The following is a 17841-nucleotide window of genomic DNA, read 5'->3' as shown; positions in this document are numbered from 1 at the left end:
CTGTTGTCTAGTTCATCTTCCGCAGTCTCGACTTTGAGTATATTCTTTTTCCTTTACATTGTGAAATGTACTTCAGGATCGATCTATTCAATTTACATTTGATGAAAAAACTTTCTCATCAACAGTTTGAAGGATTAAACAAAAGAACTCTATTTTTAAAACAATCATTTCAGTGTATAGTATTTGTGAGGGTTCAGGACAGTTAAAATGAGTAAGTCTTGCAGATTTGTTCTATCAAAGGCGAACATCATTTTTCTTTGACTGTGAATATAACCAGAATTACCCACAATGTACCTCAGACATAGGTCCTCTAGCTCATCATGTCCCATCTGGAATGCCTTTCTGGGTTTCTTCCCTTCTTGATGGTAGTAGCCTGAGGCCTCTTTGGGCCTGGCCTGGAGGAAGCCTAAATGAATTATCTCTGTAAAGATAATTGATAGTGGTCCACAAATGATGATTGATACTTCCGTGTTGCCTGGAGCCTCTGCACTTGATGCCATTTGAAACTTCTGCAGGAAATGCTGAGCATCCTATTCCAGGGTGTCCTGGAGCCAATGGCAAATTCCTGTTGCTCACTCAAAAGGCACACTTCCTGTTGTTTTGGGTGGTCTGCTTGATGCCTAGCTTTGAAAATGTTTAAAGGGAGAAAAAACAGCACATTTTAAATTCACAAGTAAAACACTTAATAATTGGTAGGACTTGATGTTGATAGCATAACGTGAACGTAGCATGATTCTCTATTTACCATAAGTATTTGGTGACAAGCAGGTGATGGGGGTTTGATAGTACCTCTTTTTTCTCTCTGAAGCCTCCAGTTTTGACCAGCTGTTCAGGCCTGTTTCTGACTAAGCAAATTGTTCCTTTTAGATCTGTTTTCAAGGCAGTTTCTGACGGTAGATGGAGGACACATTTTTCTCTGCTTGTCCATATGTCTGTATAATCGTTGGCCTCTCAGAGACTCCAGGTTGGAGGTCTTCATAAGTTAGTTTCCTCATTCTTTCTGAACCAGATGCAAAGTACACACCCCAACTGGCTTGTAAAAGCAGTACATCTAATCACATAATGCCTCTATAATGTGGTTTTTTAAATTAAGTGACCCACAGGATATTAATCTGCTGGTAACAACTCCCAAGGGTTGTAGCACTGGCAGACACTTCAAGAGCAGCTAGTAATACTGTTAAATGTGATACTCATTTCATCTGAACATATGGAAATAAAAACAAGTCATGGGAGAACGTCAGTGCTCTGTACATGCTATATTGTTCATAAACCTGTCATAAATAAGTGCCTCTTAAAAGGAAATCAGTTTTAAAAATGTGCATTGAATTACAAAGTTTAAATATTCCATAATATGAGGATCTCTCTTACTGCCCCTTCCACACACATTCCCATCCCTGCCAGGGCCCCCTTGTTATTTGAGCTGTTATAACATTTTCCACTGTGTGGCACATATTGGTTTTGTTGTTGTTGATTGAGTTATTTAGCCGGTCCGGCTGCTTAAAAAAATGAAGAAAAAAATCTGTAAGCTATAAAATACATCTTCTTTTTTCCTTTGTCTGTATATTAGTCTGGCTTGGCACTAGGGCTCCACCCCAAACCTCCCACCAAGAGTATGTCATATTTCTATATGCTCGTGCATGTTCAGCTCTACCTCTTTTGAAATGATGCCCAAAACCAAGCAATGTTTACATAAGTAAAAGGGAGTTTCACTTTTATGCTGTAATTTCTGCATGGAGCAGAGACTTTTCCTAGCCATACCTTGTACTTTGTTCATGGGTGAACTTCTATTTTTCTAATGTGATGGTTTTATCCAGCTTTGACAACAGATTTCTTAAGGAGATTACACACCTGGAATTAACTTTTTATGCCAAGAATTACAGTGCACCTGGAAGTACTAAATCATTTTTTTTTAACTATTTTGTAGAAGTTCTTCATAATGAAATTGTTTATCTTGAACTTGACCTGTCTCAAGGAGAAGCTGAAGGGCCAGAGTTGGGTAGATGTGTATATGGTGGTGGTATGAAGTAAATAGATCCAGGGTGCGTTTATTTATCACCTGCCAGATACTTGCTACCTGAACACCATCTCCCTGAGTATCTCACTTCTTAAATGACTCTGCTTACTGCATAACATATGGAAACGTGAGGATGTACTTTCACCAGATTGTTTGCTCTGTTTACACCAGTTCTAACACTAATCCCCATTAATGTTTGATATAGTTCCCAACAGGTTTAAGTGAATGTCAGACAGTATCTCTATTGTGTATGCGTAGGACATGATCTACACAAAGAGAATGATAAAGCATTGTTTTTTGGGGATTTCTTTCTTGAAGACATTTTTGCTAACTAGATAAAGTCTTTTGAGGTGAAATACTTTTTTTAGAAGTCTAAATGCTACCAAAAGGATAACATTAGTTAATTTAAAAAATCATGGAGAAATTTTATTATAAAGTCCAGCCATGCCATCAGTTTTGAGACTTATGACATTTTCAGTCTGTTGTAATGAGACCTTATGAGATATAACTTCAAGATTGTCCTAAAGAGATTCAGAATTATGAGTTAGAAAATTTTCCACAAACTCATGCTGACGTATCAGGAAGATAATAAAGTGTGAATGTTAGAAATTGCTTAAATGATTTCTTTGGGGGGGGGGGCAGGATGGGTATAAGAAATTTAGAGATAGAAAATTCTCTTTAAGTTTTGCTATCAGGTTTAAATCTCTCATTTTTGCCATGAAACCTGAATATGCTCTAGTTTTCCTTGATATGAAATCATGTGGGTAGAACAACAAATGCTTTTTATCCTTAGGCATCCTTGCCCTGCTATGTTTGGTTATGCCTGAAGTTTGCCAAACTGGTTCTGCTTATTCTTGTCAAACACGGTAATTTCTCCTCTTGGTTGTCTCTGATATAGTGTCAGCATTTTAAAGGCCAAAAGTTGCCATAGTGACAAATTACATGAGTATAAACATTTATTCTGTTTGGACAAAAACTCTGTGAATTAAGAAAAGGAATAGAAAACATAAATAAACCAATATATTTATTAGATGGAATTTTTTAGACATCGTAAGAATGATATTGTAAATGATGCTGTAAATGATGATGTTTAGTAGAAAAAGAATATGTAACAAAATATACATACATTAAAATATATCTGCTACCAAATTCAAATATATATAACTGAATTTTCCAAGTTACTATTCTCTGTATCTGTGGCTTAATTTTATATGAATGTGACTCTATTCTACCTTGTGTATAGATAAACTCATTATGTTCTTAAAGTAGTTCGAATTTCCTGATAACCAGCAGTCAAACCGAGGAACAAGCAGAATTAGTAGCCAAGTCTAATAAATGACTGGGAAAAATTGTATCTGTCTCATCCTTCTGGTTCCCACACACTCTGGTTACATCATTACTTAGCCTGTAAACTTGGAGGCCAATTGGGCTCCAGAACTTGGGTCAGGTGACCAAAACATCAAAATGTGTCTGAAACTCTACCCTAAAGATGGGGTTTCAGCAGGGGCCTCTGGATAGCTGACTCCTCTGCGGCTGCTGTGCAATTTTCGTATTTTATTTCACCTTTGCTTTCAGGCTTAGTTCTTGGCCCCATAGATTGACGGGCGAAGCAAACTTGTTGATGTGGGTTTTTCTGTGCAGGTGCATGGCAAAATTATTTCCTGTACCATATACTATGCTCAGTTATGTAATCCCTTAAAAAAAAAAAAAAAAAGACACAGCAATTGAACTTTTTCCCATGAATTAGTTTTCATTATCAGAGAGAATTCTAATTTTTTCCTTTTCCCTTTTTTTTTTTTGTTTGTTTGGGTATTATCCTATTTTTAAAAATTATTTAATGTCTAAATCCATACAACTAAAAAGCCAAGTTTATCAGGTCTGCTGGATGCAGTGCCCTGATGACGGTGCAGCTGAAACGCCGTCCTCCTCTTAAAGGAACAAGGAACGGAATGTGTAACTCTATCACCTTGCTAAGGTTTCACAGGGCAAGTATAGTGATGACAACAACTGCTTGTTTTCTGCAGATGTAGAAAGGCATTTTTTTACATCTTCAGGAAGCAACAAAAAACCTGGACTTGGGGAATAGGTGAGTGAGTTGCCTTGCAAGAAATAAACCAAATAATTCTTAAAGTTGTATTAACACATATAGAACCAAAAGTTTGGTACCGCTGTACAAAAATGTGTTTTCGTGTTTGGCTTTACATTTGTCTTGATTGCTACAGTAGGTTCTGTGATCATTTCTGGCTGAGGATTTTTTCCAAACTTTCTTGAAAGTAAAACCCATCAAAAATGAAGAATCCATTGGAAAACATTCCTGATACATTTTTATCAAGGTATCAAATATTCCATTCTCCAGGACACAGGGATGATGCAATAAAGAAGGAGGAAATTCAGATGAAAATTAATTTTGTCAAAAACCAAGCCAAACAAAACAAATGTCCCTTCATTCTTCATGGATTAAAGAGTTATATGTAAAATATATTTTGTGATTTGTACAATAAACATTAGAATGTGACAGTGATTATGCTAGATGGTAGGGATACAAAGAAGATGATGGAGAAAATGATAATGATGATGATAACCATTAGTATTCATGAAATGCCCACTATATACCACATTACACTAGATACTCCATTACGTTCATCCTAATCCTTACATTAAACCAGAAAGGTAATTATTATTATCCCCCGTTTATGGAGGAGAGACAGGATCAGAAAAATTAAATGATTTGCTCAGCATCATACAACTGTTATGTGGTGGTCCAGAAAAATGGAATTCCAGCCTACGTCTCATTCGTCTCTTTTAATCTGTAACCTCTGTCCTCAACCGCTTTCCCACATTGCCTTTCTGTGTAATTCTTGATTTTTCCTTATGGAATTTTTAATCTCATGGTGGAATAAGCCAGATGAAAAAAACAACTGAAATTACATGTGTTAAAACACTGACAGGACTAAATACTTGAGGAAAGTGAAAGTTTCATAGAAAAAAATAGTTCAACAGCAGAGCAGGAAGGGAGAGTGTTAGTGATAGCTGAATGCTCAGTTATCTTTCCCCCTGCAGGTAATCCCTCCGAAATAACTGATAACTACTTTTATTCTGCAAACCTGTCACTGAAAGTGCTGTGTAAGACAGAGCAAACTCGTCCTCACGGGTGCCAGCCAAAGAAAGTAACTAGGTGCTCACATATTTTCCAGTACAAGTGCTTCATTATTAATTCATGGTCCAGGTCCTTGGTACATGCTGTTACTAATATTAGGTTTCAGCAGAGAATAATGAACAGGAGCACTGGACTGGATGTCTTAACATTTTTTAAACAATGTTTGCAGTGCTAAATTCTATTTCTAGCTTAATTGAGGTCTTTACATAAACAAGAGGAGGGCTCTGTAGTGTTGGGGAGAAATAATTTTCACACAGCTTAGCAACAGAAAAGGTAAGAGTCAGCATGATTAAGAACCAGTGGAAGGTTAATGCAGATAGGGATTGTCCCCCTTAGGTCTCAGTTTATTCTTATGTCTGATAAGAAAAGAAAAGGCCTCCTGAGCTAGGATTCCAGCTAGAAAGCCTAGACCAGCACCTTGCTTTGAAACTGCATCCCATCAGGAAAAGAGGAAGAGAACTTGCTCTGGTGGGGACAGGGTCCCTACAAAAGGCCCCTAGAGCGAGGCCCACTTATCCATTAGGCACAATGCCCGTGGGACCCATGGTACTTTTAGTGCCTCACATGAATGTTTTCATTTTAATTTCATTTAAAACATGAAGAAAAAAAATGAACAAAATAATGATGAATACACAATAGTGAATCTAACCGGGTTTATATTCATCCTTACACCAGTGCAGTTGTAAAGTATAATTTTTGATTATTCTTAGGGAGGAAGGGAGCCATGATGACAAAATGCCTAAGTTCATGAAACTCCTCACATGATCCTGCCCCAAAGAGACCACTTACCAATGGCACTGCGTGGGGAGTGCTAAACGAGTTATATTATTTCATTAGACAACCTATTCTTCCTTACTATTGTTTTCTGTAGATCTTAATGAGAATGAATCTTCGAGGGAAAAAAATAACTATATGGGTTAATGAGAATATTAAGATTATATTTTCTCTGGGTTCCCAATAGCACTCTGTCCATCATAGAGTTAACATTCAATCATTAGTTGCATTTAATTGAAATTGGTTTAAAGAAAAGGCACATCGATGTATTTATTCAATAAATGTAACATTTATTTAGTGCCAAGCATTTGTCAGGCACAGACTACCCTAGGTATTAGGGATATAATAGTAAATGAGATAGATATCCTGTATGCACACAGAGAGCTTCAGAGAAGGCAAATGATAAAGACAAAAATGATAGTTTCAAGGTGTAGAGTGTTGGTAAAAATGAGGTGGAAGACATCCCTGATTTCTGATTTCCATTTTTAAAATATGTCAGTCTCTTAAAAGATTTTCTTTTATGGCATTGAGACACAAGCTAAAGCAGTTATAAATACATGAAACGGAACTGCAGCATTGAATTTGGTACTTAAGATACTTGAGCTTTCTAAAAGTAAAGAATGTTTAATTAAAATGAAGAGATATTTAATGGAAATTGCTATAGCTCAACTGACTGAGGTAACTAGCTGTCCAAGCATGAAGAATTGGTGAACTTTCTTTCTGTGAAGGGGCTAAACTCACAGCTGGACAGATTTCTACTTGCCACTGTTAGGCCTGTGAGGATTCATGTTCAATTTTGAGATTCAGCTGATAGAAGAACAAGTTTTAATGGGTTTAAAATTTTTATTTTTCAGTTACAGTTGACATGCATTATCATATTAGTTTCAGATGTACAGCATAGAGACTAGACATATATATAACTTACGAAGTAGTCCCCCTGATAAGGCTAGTACCCAGCTTATACCATACATAGTTATTACAATATTTTGACTAAATTCCTTTTGCTGTGCTTTACATCCCCTTGACTATTTTTATAACTGGCAATTTGTACTTCTTCATCCCTTTACCTTTCACTAATCCCCCCAAACCCCTCGCACCTGGCAACCATCAATTTGTTTTCTATGAGTATTTTTGTATTGTTTGTTTATTCTGTTTTTTAGATTCCACATATATGTGAAATCATGTGGCATTTGTCTTTCTCTCTCTGACTTATTTCACTTAGTATAATGCCCTCAAATGATGTTGTTGCAAATGGCATGATTTCATTCTTTTTTTTATGTCTGAGTAATATTCCGTTGTATATGTGTACCACTTTTTCTCTATCCATTCGTGTATCGACGGACACTTAGGTTGCTTCCATATATAGACAATGGTAAATAACATTGCAATGAATATAGGAGTGATTATATCTTTTTGAATTAGTGTTTTAGATTTCTTCGGATAAATTCCTAGAGGTGGACTACCTGGATCATATTGGATTTCTGTTTTTTTATTTTTTAAATAACTTTTTAATTTTTTAATTATAGTCGACATACAATATTATATTAGTTTCAGGTGTACAACAAAGTGATTAGACAATTATACAACTTATGATAAATGTAGTACCATCTGACATCATACATAGTAATTACAATATTATTGACTATGTTCCTTATGCTATACTTTACATTCCTATGACTATTTTGTAACTACCAATGTGCACTATTTAATCCCTTCCCCCTTTTTACTTATCTTCCCAATCCCCCTCCTATCTGGCAACCATCAAAATGCTCTCTATATCTATGGATTTGTTTCTGTTTTGTTTCTTTAATTTTGTTCATTAGATTCCATATGTAAGTGAAGTCATATGCCATTCCCTGACGTACTTTACTCTGAACAATACCCTCTAGAACAATCCATGTTGTTGCAAATGGCAAGATTTCATTTTTATTTATTTAATTTTAATTTTATTTTATTAAAAAAATTTTTTTTAGGCAAGAGAACCCTTAGTTGACCTCACAAATTGCAAGGATCCTGTCAGTTTACAATCCCTTATTTTTTATTTTTTATGCCTACAGCACCTGGTCTTCCTAGGTGGTCTCCCATCCAAGTACTAGCCAGTCCTGACTGCTTAGCTTCCAAGATCAGATGGGATTGGGCTTATTCAGGGTGGCATGGCTGTAGACAAGATTTCATTTTTTATGGCTGAGTAATATTTCATTGTATATAGGTACCAGCTCTTCTTTATCCATTCATCCACTGATGGACACCCAGGTTGCCTCCATATCTTGGCTATTGTAAATAATGCTACAATGAACATATGGACACACATCCCTTTGAAGTAGTGTTTTGAGTTTCTTCAGATAAATACCCAGAAGTGGGATTACTGGGTCTTTCTTTGTCTTTTGTTGCAGCCTTCGTTTTAAAGTCTATTATGTCTGGTATAAATATTGCTACCCCAGCTTTTTTGTTTGTTTCCATTTTCATGAAATATCTTTTCCATCCCTTTGCATTCAATCTGTGTGTGTCTTTTGATCTGAAGTGAGTCTCTTGTAGGCAGCATATGTAAGGATCTTGTTATTCATTCAGCCACCCTGTCTTTTGATTGGAGCACCTAATCCATTTACATTAAAAGTAATTATTGATAAATATGTAGTTATTGCCATTTTCTTATTCATATTATTGATCTTTTTTCTCTTTTCTTCTTCTTTGTAAAGAAATCCCTCCAACATTTCCTGTAATACTGGCTTGGTGGTGATGTGCTCCTTCAGCTTTTACTTGTCTGGGAAGCTCTTTGTTTGTCCTTCAATTCTGAGCGATAGCTTTGCTGGGTAGAGGAATCTTGGTTGTACGTCCTTGCTTTTCATCACTTTGAATATTTCATGGCAATCCCTTCTGTACTGAAAAGCTGCTGTTGAGAAATCAACTGACAGTCTATAGGAGCTCCCTTGTAGGTAAATAATTGCTCTTCTGTTGCTGCTTTTAAGAGTCTCTCTTTGTCTTTAAACTTTGGCATTTCAATTATGATGTATCTTGGTGTGGGCCTGTTTGAGTTCATCTTGTTTGGGACTCTCTGAGCTTCCTGGGCTTTTATATCTATTTCATTTTCCAGATTGAGGATATTTTTCTGTCACTACTTCTTGAAACAGGTTTTCAATTCCTTGCTCTCTCTCTCTCTCTCTCTCTCTCTCTCTCTCTCTCTCTCTCTCTCTCTCTTTTCTCTTCTCTTTCTGGTACTCCTATGATGTAAATTTTGGTATACTTGATGTTATCTCAGAGGCCCCTAAAACTAGCCTCATTTTTTAAAATTTCTTTTTTCTTGTTGCTGTTCAGATGTGTGTTTTTTGCTACTTTATCTTCTAAATCACTGATTTAATTCTCTGCTTCATTTAATCTACTGTTGATTCCCTCTAATATAGTCTTCATTTCAGATACTGTAATCTTCATTCTTACTTTTTTTTTTTTTTATGTTTTCTATCTTCATTTTTTTTCTGGAGCTTTTTTCTGTTCTTTCCTTTGAGTCATGTTTCTTTGTTTCTCCATTTTGGCTGCTTCCCTGTGCTTGTTTCCATATAGTTGGCTGCTATGTCTCCCACTCTTAGTAGAGTGGCCTTATATAGCCGGTGTCCTGTGGGGCCCAGTGGCACGGTATCCCTGATCACCTGAGCTGGGTGCTTCAGATGGGTTCCTTGTATGGGGTGTGTGTATCCTCTGTTGCAGTTGAGCCTTGGTTGCTCTTTTCATGTCAATCAGAGGGACTGACCCTTGAGCTGGTTGGTTATGAGAACTGGCTGTGACTACAGTGGAGGAGCTCTTGTTTTGGGGCTGCCCCTACAGAGCAGGATTTGATTTAGCAGGGCTCTGGTGCCTTCCCTGTCTGCCCTTTGGGTGTGCCATCCTCAGATGCAGGCCCAGGTGGTATTCCAGCTTGGTCCGAAGCTGGCCACCTGGCACGCTGGCCTGGGGACTCCTGAGAGGGACCCTGCTGCAGGCCAAGTTCAGCCACCACCTGTGTCCTGCCTGTGGCCACTTAGCATGAGCTACCAAGCAATCTGTAGTTGGCTTCCACTTGTGCTGGGCTTACAGGTGCCTCAGAGTGGCCAAGCTACAAATCAAGGCTGGCTGCCACTAGTGCCAAGCTTGGGGTTGCTCAGCAAGCCCAACAAGATGTTCTTGTTTGGGGTTTGTGAACTTTTGAGAGATTTTAAGAAAGTCCACAGCATGAGCCAAGACAGACCACGTGTATGGAAAAGCCACTAGAAGCAGCTTGGGCAGGCCCGCAAGTTGGATGGGGCAGAGTCTCAAGGAATCACTGGGGAGGTTCAAACTGGGTTGGCCAGGGTGACGGATACTCAGATATGGCAACAGTCTGTGTATGCACATTGGGAAGGGTGAGAGCTCAACACAAAACAGTGGATTCTGCCAGTACTTCTTTCTGGGAGAAAGCTGTCCCTTCAACCCTCACCCCAAAGCCAGACAATTCAATTCCTCCTCATATGTCCCTTGTACCTTTCAAGCTGCTGCCCCAGTGCTGGAGCTCAGAGGGATTGAGTGCATCTGTGAGTAAATTCACATTTGAGCCCTTTAAGAGGATTGCCTGTGACTCCAGCAGCCCTCTGTCTCACTCAGCCACATTCTCTGCTGGTTTTTATAGCTAGAAGTGGTGGAGACTTCTCTTCCTGGTACCGGAAACCTGGGCTGGGGAACCTGGTGTAGGGCTGGGGCCCCTGGGCTGGGGCCCCTTGCTACTTTGGTGGGAAATCTGCAGTCAAGATGTCCCTCCTGATTTTTAACTGTCACACTCAGGTGTGGGACCAGCCCATTCCATGTCTCCACCCTCCTACCAGTCTTGAGGGTATTTCTGTATGTCCTTAGTTGTAGGACTTTTCTTTAGCTGGACTTCAGGCAGTTCTCAATGATTGTTATTCTATAGTTTAGTTATAATTTTAATGTGGTCATGAGAGGAGGCAAGCACAGAATTCACTTATTCCACCATCTTGACTAGAAATCGCCTAGTAATTCTGTTTTTAATTTTTCGAGGAATCTTCTTACTGTTTTCCACAGTTTTTGCACCAGTTTCACACCAATAGTGTGTGAAGGTTTCCTTTTCTCCACATCTTCACCAACACTACCTATTTGTTGATTTATTGATGATAGCCAATCTGACAGGTGTGAGGTGATACCTCATTGTGGTTTTAATTTGCATTTCCTCGATGATTAGTGACATTGAACATTTTTTCATGTGTCTATTGGCCATCTCTATGTCTTCTTTGGAGAAATGTCTATTCGGGTCCTCTGCCCATTTTTAATTGAATCATTATTTGTTTGTTTATTTTTGGTGTTAAGTTGTATGAGTTACTTATTTTGGTTATTAACCCCTTATTGGATGTATCATTGGCGAGTATCTTCTCTTATTCAATGGATTGTCCTATCATTTTGTTTACAGAATGGAACAAGACAGACTACTCCCCTATGCTCATGGAGTTTACATTCTAGTTGGAGAGGGATACGTAATAAAAATTTAAATAATGGACAAGATAATTGAAGGTTTCTACATTACCATTCTGGTGGGTATTTTTTATTTTGGCTTTTTGGTAACAGCCACCTGATTTCCCCTGGCATGTGGTCTTGGTAGACTATCAAGTCAAGAGATCCTGTCTTTTCCTATCCACAAAGTGGGCATGTGACCCAAGCTCAACCAGTCCGAAGCGCTTTCCTGGATATTTGAAGGGCTGAGTGTTAATACCTGGGGCAAGTGGAAAAAAAAAAAAAAAAAAGAAGACAACAATTGATATCATAGAGTGGTCACAAACTGCCATAATGGACTGGACCCATTAGTTACCTATGAGTAATTCTTGCCATTGATAAGACTAAGTTATTAAACCGTATTGACCTCAAATTCCCTTCCTCTCTTTTTGGAAATCAATAGGGATCATTAAGAAGAAAAACTTAAGGAAATGGAAGTGATCTATGGGGCTGGCTGATGGTAAGGGGGCTGAGAGGCTGTTTGCAGAGCAAGTTGCAGATGAATGCCAGAGGACTTGGATCTCAGCTAAAGGACAGTATTCCAGTTACCGAACTGTCAGCAAGTGGACCTTTTGAAAGTTATGATCTTCTTCTAAAAGGTTTTTCTAGTGTGAAAAATGAGCTCTTGCCCAGTCATCCTCTTGAATTATCAGAAAACAATTTCCAGCTCAACCAAGATAAAATGAATCTTTTCACACTGAGGAACATCCAGAGTCTATTTGCTCCACTAAAATTGCAGATGAAGTGCAAGACAGTGCAGCAGGTTCAGCATCTTTCATTTCTTCCAAGCTCGAACCGTTCACTGGACATTTTGAGGGGTAATGATGAGACTATTGGATTTGAAGATATTCTTAATGGCCCATCACAAGGTGAACTAGTGGGAGAACCACACTTGGTGGAATATAAACTTGGTTTACTGTAATGCGCTGTGCTGTTCATGAAAATCTAGAGGGGCTATATCTTGTTTATAGTTGTCTTTTTTACTACATACACAACATTAAAAGTACTGACACATAGTTGTTGCCTAATTAGCATCTGATGATTTGAAATTTTGGGGATCTTTGGCTTATGGCTATGGGACAGTTTGAAGCACTAGAGATGATTTTTAAGCTCCTGATTTATATTAAAACAATAGCCTGTATGTCTTTAAAAAATTGTTGTGGATGAATGCTATAAAACTGCCCTCAGGTTCCAATTCAACCTATTTTCTAGGTATTCCATAAACTTAATTTTGGAGAATCTTTATCTGTGTTTGAGTGTGCAGTCTTCACAGTAGCATCTTTCAGAGTAAACATCTATAATTAATTTCACTGGCAACACTTCAAATTAAGTACAAAGTCAGATATTTATATTTTACTTTGTTGCAGTGTAGTCTGTTAGTGCTCATAAGAATAATATTTGATTTATTGAAGCTACTTGAGAATTATAGCTATTTGATTCAATTTTAAAAAGGAAGAATTTAAGCATAGACCATAGGATGCTTGGCTCAGAATGGTGTAATGGAAAGAGCTTGGGAGCTGCATAGATTTGGGTTCCAAATAATGCTTTGTCACTGGATGGTTGTGTAACGTGTGTAGCACTATCTCCATGGGGTTGTTGAGAGGTTTAAATGTAGAGGGCCTATTTAGTTCACATAGCCACAAATGTTGGTTCTTTTTCCTTACCTGTTTCTTTACACTCGCCCCGTTATACTGTCTTCATAATTACTATGTTGCCTGATTGGAGGGAAATTTGAAATAATATGCAATTACAACTCTGGGGAAAGAGAGGAAATGGAATGAATTGGAAGGCTGTCTACTGAATCCTCAGCCACCTCAACCTCTCTTCAAATATTGTGGACTCAGAGTCAAATGTGGACCGGAAACTCAATAACTGACTAGATCTGTGGCTTGTGAACTCTGCTTGGCATGAATATTTCTGTTTCAGCACATCTGTGATTGCCGTATCACTAGCATTGCAGAATGGAGGATTAATTTTATTGTGTATTGGATCAGCAGATCTGGTGACATAGTATTGCACTACGAAGAAGGATTACTCACCAGTTTCTGGATGCTACATTTTTAGAAACTAACTCCACTTAACGATAAGTGTTGGATCTAACAACTTCCCTCTTTTCCTCACTCCTACTCTCCAATCACCCAACCAACAAATATCACTTAATGCAAAAACCGACTCTCTTGGAACCAGATGGATACAATTTTACTTTAGGATGAAACTCTGGATATTCTCCCAAAGTAAAGGTTTTATTATACTTCTTCAGTTATTTAAAACAGATGTGTCGTATTTATAATGATGACTCCAAGCACTTTTTTCCCTCTGGGTTTATGGAAAGCAATTTGCGTAGGGTAAAATAACATAGCATTTGTGAGTCATTTCTGAGGAAAAAAATAGGAAAATTATATAGTCTGCAAGCTAGACTGGGCACATGGTCATAAGGAAATAGAGCTACATCCTAGGGCAAGCAAAGAGGAGACCTCGTTTCTATTTCTGTCAGATACCCAATCAGGGTTTTGATGTATCATCTTTTCACCTATGACCTCCATTTACAGAAAAGAGAACTCAGAGACTCCTATCCAGTTCTAGCATATGGCAGAGTTAAGTTGCAAGCTGCATCCTGTAATTTCCTTACCTGCCGGCCGCCAAGCTAGTTGCCATTTCTCTTACCTGGAAGTGTCTTTTCCAAGCCTTTTTATAAAAAATCCTCATCTATGCCGTCATAGAGCCTTTTTGTTCATCCACCTTAAAAATTTCTTCCTTTCTCTATAGCTTCATCTTTGTCAATTTTTCTGTCATGTCTAAATGCAGATGGTTAGTCAGTTATTGGGTGCCTGTGTCACTCAGCTGGCTGTGGAGTGTGGAGTGAAGAAGGCCTTGTGGATAAATGTGAAAATGAAGTGCATGTAGGTCTGTGGCGTGCGTGTGTGTGTGTGTGTGCGTGTGTGTGTGTGTGTGTGTGTGTGTGTGTGTGTGTTTGAGGTGTGGTGTTTCCTTTATTGAATGCTTATTACATGACAGGCACCGCTCTGAGTTAGTTTTTAGAGTTTGTTACATCTAATGGTCACAACAGCTGTATGAGGCAAGAGTTTGGACAGATCTGCATTTAAACCCTGCTCTACCATTTATTTGTAGAAATATGTAAGCTATCGGTAGGCAGTATCCATATTTTTATGGCTAATTCCCGTATTCTATACTTGCATGGTTCAAAAAACAACTTTATCTCTTATATAACCAGAGAAGATTTTTAAAAAAATTATTTAAGAGTATTTTCTCAAATTTTTTTTATATTTGAAGCTCTGGATATATGCCGTATTCATTATTTAACAGCAGGAAGTACAAAGAAAGTGATCAAAAGTGTATAAACTGCTCTCATTTAGTGTCTGAAAGAAATAGACAGTAAAATGTAATGGTCTACTTACTCTTCTGTGATTGACAGCCAAACCTTAGAGCAATTTGCACTCTGATCTGATAACAGGGTTTCTCCCATAACCTTGGTGTCCAAATCTCACTGCCCTTTATTGTGAAAATATTTGTCCTTTGACCCTTTGGAGAGATGGAGACCTACACCTTTTAAAAGTCTTCCCTGTGTCCTTACTGACTTGTACAGTAAGTGACTCATTGTCTCTATTATGTGACCGTGGCAGACACAGAGAAATACCTAACTCATTTTAGCAAAACTTATCCTAATTGGAACTATAATCAAAGGTTACTGGAATGCTCTAGAAACTTACCTGGAGACGTAGATTTGGTGTCTTTTGATATTTTGGTAAAATAAGTGACACTTACTTTGTGCTTGTATTTCCTTCGAAAAGGGAGTGAGGAAGAAAAAAATTGAAAGGAAAGCTAAAGCATCTCTTCTTGTACAACCCTCCCTTCTTTCTTTCTCTGTAGCAGCAAGTGACACGAGGCTGCTGGGCTGGTTCATGGGGTTACACACATAAAGTCCTTATCACCTGAGCTATTTAAAGTGGAATGGAAAAGTGCAGCTGAAAACATCCTGGAGGAAATGTTCTCTCCTGGGGCAGCCAGGGTCCTTTCATCTTCACCTGAAGGCAGCCCTCACCTAATTTAATGCATCATTTAGTTTGGCATTAGTGAAAAAGCCTCCTGAGGCCTGCTCACAATGACCCTAGGGCTCTGCAAAAAGACTGAGCAGGAGGGTGACGGGTTCTCACTTCTTCATTCAGAATCCCTTCGTAAGAGAAACTGCAAACATAGACATGGAGCCAAATGAGGAAGTTGAGGAGTGCAAGCCTTAAATGACAGAGTTGTGCTTTCTGTAAAGCTTATGCATCTTTTTGCCCAGAAATAGGAGGAGCTCTGGATATATTCACAGATATGTAGGAAAGGAGGGAGGGAGAGAGGGAGAGAGGGAGCAAAGGGGTAAGGGAGGAAAAGTTATTGAGAACCCACTATGTCAAGGCTCTGTACCAGGCTTTTGGCATTATATCAGCTAATATTTACAACGCCATGTACAGTTTTATTTTTCACTCTCAATTTTGCAGATTAGCAAACATACTCCCAGGGGCGGGTAATTTTTCTGAAGATGTGGAGAAGTAAGGGACAGAAACAGGATTTGAACCTAGGTCATCTGTCCTAACAGTGTTTCCCCTCACCCATTTCAGACCGCTCTGGGGCCCAGCGTTGACCACAGGATCTTCACCTAAAACTAGCCCAGAGTGCAATCCATGGGAGTCCTTGTTGCCTTCCCTCCTGGAGAGAACCGAAGGCAAGGCCAGTTAAGAGCTCACCTTCAGCGCTGTGCAGGAGAGAAGACACTTGAACTCGCCAGGAGGAAAGAACAGGTGCAGTGTGGCCGTCTGTAGGTGAGGCTGTCCTGCCTACATGGCCCTGTCTCGGAGACACCTGCCAGCCCCAACATTAGGCCCACAATTCACTATGAGTGAAAAACCATGACTGATTTCTTTATTCTTTCTAAATCTGGAAAACAAACAAACAAACAAAAATCTTTGGATGGGAAGACTTCTATTGCTTGTTCTGCTAAGCTATACATTCTGCCCGTATCTTCTACAAATGTGTGCTGAGATTATTTTTATTTAAAAATTTAATTTGATGGCTCTGTGCACTAGCCATGTTTTATCTTATTTATAGTAAATCACTATGGTATTTAATGCAGTCATTTGATTGGTCTACCATGATTTGAAAGAAGAGTTGTGTCTTTTCAGTTGATGATCTTGTTTAGTATCTCTGTGATTCACTACAACAAGATGCAGTTTAATGTTATCTGCCCATATTGTGTACAAGATATGTGTGCTAAAATATTCCTTCTCTCTGTTATACAGTTTTGAATACAGTGTTTGAAAGTTCTTTTGTGTTTTGCCATTTAAGCAAAATATTGACAGAACAGGCTATCTTTTAAGAAAGGAGGGTAGTTTCAATGTGTGTAAGATACTTGCAGAGAAAGTCAGTATAACTGAGTTTGTTATAGCAATGGCATTTTCATATTGTGGCAAATAAAAACTCTTTCTCATTAAAGCTTCTATGATAATTGTTGAAATAATGATATCTTTTACCGTTTAAACTAGTAGTCCAGTAATTTTGAATTACCTGATCCTGGTCAACTGCCGACTCCCCCATTTATTAGCTGTATATTCTTGGGTAAGTTACATATGTTCTCTAAGTCTTGTGTCTCTCATCTGTAAAATGAGATACTAATACCTACTTACAGAGTTTATTTGAGGAGGTAAGGATAAATGGAGTACATTGACTAGTGTATGCACTGGGTACATGACAGACACTCGTTAGATGACACTTATTATTATTAGTCCTAGAAAGCAGTGCCCATTTTCTAATGTTTTGATGGGATTTAGTGATATTCTGAATTGAAAACTCTCAAAATCATGAAAGGGCACCAATCATAATGTACAAATATTTTTTAACATGGAGATGTTTGGAAATGGAAATCAGCCAATCACCTAATCTGATAATTCTAGTAGAATTGGGAATATATTAAATCTTTACATACAAACTCCTATGTACAATGCAGATATCGTGATAGATAGCAGTACTGGTATTAAGGTATACTTCGTGTTCATATCAGTAATGAGCTATGAATAATTCAAGTAAGTAAACCAAGAATATACAGTAGTATAATTTTGTCATTCATCACCAAAAGAATGTGTATATGTCACTTATGTCTAAAGAATTCTCCTGATAAAACTTGTTCTAGATATGATATGAATATCATGCTTTTACCAGACAAAGTTATGTAATATGGAGAATATTTCATGAAAGAAATTATTTTTATGTTAAAGGGAGAATTAAATAGCTACACACAAACCAACACATTAGAACCTATTAGAGTTTTGTTATCCAGTTGACCCTGAACAACCTGGGTTTGAACCATGCGAGTCCACTTATATGAGGATTTTTT

General features: G+C 38.0%; 1 protein-coding gene and 1 pseudogene across 10 annotated transcripts in view; one reads left to right on the top strand and one right to left on the bottom strand.

Moving 5' to 3' along the window:
• The window catches only part of LOC107507009 (proteasome maturation protein-like), a 175245-nt gene extending 158302 nt beyond the window's left edge, over nt 1–16943 (top strand). For 8 of the 10 annotated variants that reach the window (XM_036219758.1, XM_036219759.1, XM_036219763.1 and 5 more), the window contains 2 exons: nt 11371–11491; nt 11854–12738. In XM_036219758.1, coding sequence (XP_036075651.1) covers nt 11908–12372 — 465 coding nt within the window. In that variant the 5' untranslated portion in view covers nt 11371–11491; nt 11854–11907 and the 3' untranslated portion in view covers nt 12373–12738. Of the gene's footprint in view, nt 1–2817; nt 2881–11370; nt 11492–11853; nt 12739–16072 lie in introns of those variants that run through there. The other 2 variants (XM_036219764.1, XR_004950576.1) reach the window with 2 other exon arrangements.
• On the bottom strand, nt 7994–8110 carry LOC118602681 (annotated as a pseudogene).
• Nucleotides 16944–17841: the final 898 nt, after the last annotated feature.

The sequence above is a fragment of the Rousettus aegyptiacus genome, unplaced genomic scaffold (genome assembly GCF_014176215.1).
Source record: "Rousettus aegyptiacus isolate mRouAeg1 unplaced genomic scaffold, mRouAeg1.p scaffold_m13_p_4, whole genome shotgun sequence".
Taxonomy (NCBI): domain Eukaryota; kingdom Metazoa; phylum Chordata; class Mammalia; order Chiroptera; family Pteropodidae; genus Rousettus; species Rousettus aegyptiacus.
Note: the sequence above shows the minus strand (reverse complement) of the source record. Positions and strands in the feature narration are given on the sequence as shown.